This window comes from Pteropus medius, unplaced genomic scaffold (assembly GCF_902729225.1).
Source record: "Pteropus medius unplaced genomic scaffold, Ma_sr-lr_union100, whole genome shotgun sequence".
Taxonomy (NCBI): Eukaryota; Metazoa; Chordata; class Mammalia; order Chiroptera; family Pteropodidae; genus Pteropus; species Pteropus medius.
The window spans coordinates 6,101,152-6,107,151 of record NW_024352786.1 but is presented as its reverse complement, the minus strand read 5'-3'; the positions used below and the strand labels follow the sequence as shown (position 1 = coordinate 6,107,151).

At 46.5% G+C, this 6,000-nt stretch overlaps 1 protein-coding gene across 5 annotated transcripts in view; it reads left to right on the top strand.

Annotated features, from left to right (window-relative positions):
• The first annotated feature begins 673 nt into the window (after window positions 1-673).
• The window catches only part of LEF1 (lymphoid enhancer binding factor 1), a 103,211-nt gene continuing 97,884 nt past the window's right edge, over window positions 674-6,000 (top strand). For 2 of the 5 annotated variants that reach the window (XM_039848860.1, XM_039848859.1), the window contains exons 1-3: window positions 1,815-2,484; window positions 3,611-3,677; window positions 5,076-5,209. In XM_039848860.1, the coding sequence (XP_039704794.1) occupies window positions 2,476-2,484; window positions 3,611-3,677; window positions 5,076-5,209 (210 nt within the window). In that variant the 5' untranslated portion in view covers window positions 1,815-2,475. Of the gene's footprint in view, window positions 1,193-1,814; window positions 2,485-3,610; window positions 3,678-5,075; window positions 5,210-6,000 lie in introns of those variants that run through there. The other 3 variants (XM_039848858.1, XM_039848857.1, XM_039848856.1) reach the window with 3 other exon arrangements.

Sequence of the window (6,000 nt, the reverse complement as noted above, 5' to 3'; positions counted from 1 at the left end):
CTCAGGGCGTCCCCCTCCCCTCGGCCGGGCGAACCCGAGGGCAGCAGCTCATTGCTTGACAGAGCAGCCCGGCGGAGGCGTGGAGAGCGGCGAGCGAGAGAGCCTGCGAGCAGGCAGAGAAATTCGAGCCGGGAACAAAGAGTGGTCCGGCTGTGTGTGTGTGCGTGTGTCGGCTCCAGTTCTCCGCAGAAGCTTTTGGGTCCGAGGCCCCTGCTGTGACTCCCCGAGACCCCGCGGTGCCCTCCACTGCCGCCTCCCAGCGCTCGCCCGCACAAACTTTATTCTTGGCAAACTTCTCTTTCTCTTTCCCTCCTCCTCCGCCCCCACCTTCTCTTCCTCCTCCAGCAGATTAAACGCGTCAGGAGAAGGAAAACCGAAGCTAAGGGAAGGAAATAAGCTCTGAAACGGACATCTCCAACCCGGGTGGCTCTTTTTTTTTTTTTTTCTCCAGGAAGTGGACATTTTATCTTTTGATTCTCCTTGCACCTTCCTCGTTGGGGGAAACGGAGCCTTTTCGCCCAGCTTCCCTCTTTTCTCGGAAAATTCCCAACTCGGCACCGGAGGGAGACGCCCCGACGGACCCTCCTCTGTACTTTGGAGAGTAGTGTCTCCTCCAGAACCGCCGTCCTCTGCGCGCAGACCCTGGAGGAGCTGGGGGCGTGGGGTGGCCACCAGGGCAGACAAGCCTAGAGCACCCCACACTGCGCCGCGCAGACGCCCCAAGAGGCGCCGGCCCTCGCAGCCCGGTGCCCACCGGCCTCGGGGGCAGGCGCCGGTGTTGGTCTCCGAGGAGCGGGAAGGCGCGGGCGGCCGCCGGAGTTCGGGCGCCGCCGCAGCACGGGCCCAGCTTCCTCCACTCTCCTCCCTCAAGCATCCTTTCAATTCTCCTTTCTTCCTCACCCCTTTCGTTGACCCCTTCTCTTTCCTGCTGTCGCCTCGGGTGCTCTCCCAGCAGAGCGGAGATTATAGAGTGGTCGGCATGCCCCAGCTCTCCGGGGCGGGAGGCGGCGGCGGGGGAGACCCGGAACTCTGCGCCACGGATGAGATGATCCCTTTCAAGGACGAGGGCGATCCCCAGAAGGAGAAGATTTTCGCTGAGATCAGTCACCCCGAAGAGGAAGGCGACTTAGCCGACATCAAGTCTTCCTTGGTTAACGAGTCCGAAATCATCCCGGCTAGCAACGGACACGAGGTGAGCGGGCCGCGGCCGGATCAGCAAGAGGCGTGGCGGGTCCCGGGGAAAAGCCGAGAGCCCAGGAGGGAGCCGGGCAGACCCGGCGACGGTCTCTTCGAGATCCCTCCTTTGCTAGGGGTGGAGTGGATGAGCCCCCTGGTCAGCATTCTTCCTTTGTGTATGTGTGCATGCGCGCGTGTCGGGTGGGAGATGCAGGGTTATGCAGGGAAACTTATTCCAAGCGGGCCTGTTCGGGGATCGGTAGCGAAACCGTCGGTTTGGGGGCAGGACAAGCTGACCCTAAGGCATAACGTTTGGCCTTCGGACTTTTTAGTGGCGTTGAGAGGGTGCAATGCATTAAAGCGAGGATGTGTGAACTGAGGTCTTTTAAAGGACGGAAAACAGAGTGCACCCGCTATCTTTTTCGGTAGATGTGTATGCAAAAGTGCGTTAAACCACCAAAGGCTTAGGTGGAGACGTGCAGAGCCACAGGCGGAGAGGAAGGGGAGGCGGGCGTGGGCCGGGGACAGGCGGGGCCGGCCCAACCGCCGCTTAGCGGGGCTCGCGCGGCGCCGGCCGGCTGAGGGGGCGCGCGCCTGGGCAGCGGGGGCGGTGTGGGGCTCCGTCCGTGCGGCGAGAGTCCCAGCGTCCGGCCGGCAGCCAGGAGCCGTGGGCGTGCCCAGCCGAGCCAACCCGGGGGGCCCTCGCAGTACCGCCCATAACACTCGTTTTCTCCAACCCCCGTCACTTTTGTAAAATAGCGCTTATATTTGGGGTTAGATTGGGCCCTTAAAGCTATGCAGAAGACAGGCGAGTCAGAATGGGGATGCAGCGGAAGCCAAGGCACCCACTCAGGGGAGGGTGGAAAGCGTTTTATCAGATCTCCTGGCCGGCGGCGGGCGATAGCGCCAGTAACCCGAGTAGAGTAAATAGAGACACGTGGGTGCCGGCGAGAGAAAGCCGCCTGCGGGATCGCGCGGAAAGGCTATTTCAGGCCCCGCGAGCGCTTCAGAAGGAGGGGTGGGTCGGTGGGCGGATGGACCCTGATACCCAACACTCTACTGGCCACTCTTCTTCAGGGGCTGGGAGACGCTTTGGAGGAGGAAATCCGGTAGAAAAATTGTAACACTCAGATGATTTCAACGCTTTTTTTCCTCCAAAGAAATTTGGAGGGTATACCCTTTTTCCTTAAATGGCATCCTTCTGCCCCCAAAAAGAAAGCTTGTGGTTTTGGGGGCGGGGGCATTTGGGGTTTTAAACAACGAGTTTGAGAACACCTCCGAGTTACCTTCTTTATCCCAATGGCAGGGGTGAGTACGCATTTTGAAAGTCTGGGGGCCTGAGTTCGAAGGAGAACACATAGGCGTGTTCTTTATCCTCTGAGTCTTTCATACCAACATGCCAATTTGAGGGGGACGGGAGGGGGATTTGCCAGAGTGCACCCAACCCCACTTAAAAGGTTTGTGACTATATATGTTCGGGGGAGGGGTTCATTGAGGGGACACGTGTCCGAAGAACCGAATAACATCCAAAACAGGGCAAACTCGTATTTGTAGAGAAGCCTCTTTCTACCCATTTTACTCTCCTAATTCCACAAATGAATTTGCCGTCGTTTCACATTTTCTGCATGTTTTTGCTCTGGGGAGAAGGGCGCTGCATTCAAAGCCCAGAATCCAGGTATTAAGGCTTTGTTAATCTTTGCCATGGTGGTAAGTGGGCATGGGGCAGCCCCAAGGAAGATGGTGAAAGGGTAATACCACTGATTTGCACGTGGTTGAGTCTGGGTAGATGGTGGTTACCAGAACTGATATTAGCTGGGCTACCTTTTAGATGTCTATAACCCCACTCTCAAATTTTCCTTTCTTTAACCACAGAGTAAGTTCACTTTTTTCTTGTAAACTTGCACTGAGCCGGCCATGGTAGGTTATAAGGAGTGGAGCTCTTCTGGGACTAGCTTGGGACATTGGCTTTAGACCCCTATCTGTTAGCGGTTGGCTTGTTTTTATTTAAAATGTAATTTTCATTTGAACAGCTTGCTTTTAATCAGCTGTGATTGAAGTGAACAGTGGTTGAAGAAGCTATCAAAACAATCAACCCCATTAACTCAAACTATCTTTTTAGGCCTCCAAGTAGCCTTGATAGGTTTTAGCAAATAGCAGTCAGAACAGCATGTGGCTCTTTCCCAAATTTCTTACATTGTTATTGTTCTTCTTCTTATTATTTACTCTTTTTATAGTTATCGATGTATAATAATGACTCAAAAATACATGTTGAAAAGAAAGAAATTGCTTATACTTCTTAGGTTAATAAAACAAGTAGCTGAGTTGCACCAAACCCTCCTCTTTTGAGTTACCAGTGGATACACACTTATATCAATATTGTTACAAACTCTAAGGTGATTTTCTTTCTTTTGGGCCTGGGGATTCATGCTGTTAGGTGGCCAGACAAGCACAAACCTCTCAGGAGTCCTACCACGACAAGACCCGAGAACACCCTGATGACGGTAAGACTAATTCTACTTCTCCCAACTTTGTCATTTAACATGTGCAATTTGTAAATGTAGGTATGTTTTGCTATTTTGAGTCCAAGAAACTGGGATCCAACAAAATGGAAAAGAAAACCCAGGAATTTAATGCTTATCTCTAAATTTAAAACCTGTCTTTGAATGTTAGGGGCCTTTGGATTTCAGTTGTATTCCAGATTCTTTGTGGAAGAGGAAATGTCTATGAGTTTTCCTCTTTTCCTCCTTTTACCTAAAGTTCTAGTTGGCTGAGATCTTTAGCATTTTTTTTCCTGCATTGTTACATTGTTATAAAGAATGATAGTCTACACCAAATTATCTTTCTAACATGAATAGTTTCAAATGGATTTTTGTTTGTGAAATTGGTGTTTCTAGTTACAGTGAGAAGGCAGGCAGTGAATGCACAGACTTAATGTGGCTCCATAAAGCAGAATCTAACTTTTAAAAATATAAAACTTTATTCATAAAATTAGGAACTATGCATATGAAACATGATAGTCCTACCAATTTCTGATTCTTGCTTGAAAGTTTAAAAATTATATATGTTTTTTAGATTTAGGGAGAACTACCTGTGACTTTAAAAGAATCAAGGAACCTGTAGGGTTTCCTTGTCAGACAGTGTACATTTCTGTTATCCTTTAATTGTTTACAATTAGCTTGACCAGAATGAAGTGTTTGTACATGTAACATGTCAGCCAAGAGAAGAAGGGAAGAGAACTATAAAACCAGGCTTCTTCCTGAGCTACAAAGTAGTTACACAGGTTAAAGAGAAGAAATATATATGCTGAATATATGCAAATTATTTTGGCAAAATGATGTAAGTGTAGCACATGAAAATTGAGTCTCCTGGAGTTAATCCTTCATAAGGTTGGGTAGTTGCCCATACTCCAGATACAACTCTCTCCCTCGGTAAAAATCTAGAAATTTTTAGAAATCTAGACAGGTAGAATTTTTGAGTTTGCCTATAAGGTGGAGCATAATTTCAAGTGTGTAAATATATACATTTGTTAATAGCTAGGTAGCCTAATATATTTATATTACAGCTTTAGGTTTATGTGTGTTCTTTCATGTGTCTCTATTTCATTAGTATTTGATCAAATTAAGTTAGATGGATGACACTTACTTTTGTATAAACACCGGTCAATAGTGGAAGTAAATTGAACCATATGTTTTTAAAACATCTGGTTCACTGCTAAGTCATTTAAGAGAATAAATACTATCTATCTAAAACAGAGTATAATAATTCGGTTACAGTATTTTGTAAACAATTCTTTTAGGTAAAGTCTGATTTGTCATAGAACTAGCAGATTTTGAAATGAAAAATACAGTGATATAAAAAGGAAGCCAATGCGTCATCGTTTGTTCTTTGGGTTTTCTCAGGAAAGCATCCAGATGGAGGCCTCTACAACAAGGGACCCTCCTACTCCAGCTATTCTGGGTACATAATGATGCCAAATATGAATAATGACCCATACATGTCAAATGGATCTCTTTCTCCACCCATCCCGAGAACAGTGAGTAACATGCTGATGTTGCAGATCATTTTCAGAAGAGCCAATTAATTTGTATTTTGGCAAAACGATTGTTTTTTAAAAAAACGTATTGGAAATGCTTTCATTATATATGGCCAGTCACTGCTAAATAAGACCTGTTATGAAGAATGGCTGCCTTAAAAGAATGCTAACTTTGATGTCTTGCATTTGGAATTTTAACTTTTGGCTTGTTGGTTAAGATTAATAAATAACAGATCACGAGTTGTCATGAAATCAAATGAAGTTAAATCAACAGATTTATAATTTTATGAGTATTTTGCTTTCTGTGCTGATGAGAGGAAAATTTGATTTAATATTTTAGTTCTCTAAGTACTGAGTAGCTTACACGGCCCCTAAGCTATCTAAATCAGAACTACTTTAGCTCCTTTGGAGCTGAACATTCGGAGTGTTATTTCAGCTTTTAAAACAGTGTCTCATTTTATTGTATTAGCTAATGTTTCTTTAAAAATCAGTTGAGAAGAGCTATTTTTACTTTATTAATTGTTGAGAGAGTATTACTTGACAGTAACCCTAGTGAAAATTATTCTTTTAATCTCGTGGTTCAGTTAGTTTTCAGAGTTCCAAAAATGCGGTGGCCTTGTAACTGCATGATGTGAATGTATATAGCACTCTGAAGAAATACTTGACCATATTTCTCTTTTGCTGGGAAGTGGAAACCTCATTTATATAGCAAGAGAGCATTTAAAGTGTAACTTGTGTAGTATGCGAACATGAGACATGCTAGTGATGGGGAACCATCCCTCTGGCGGTGG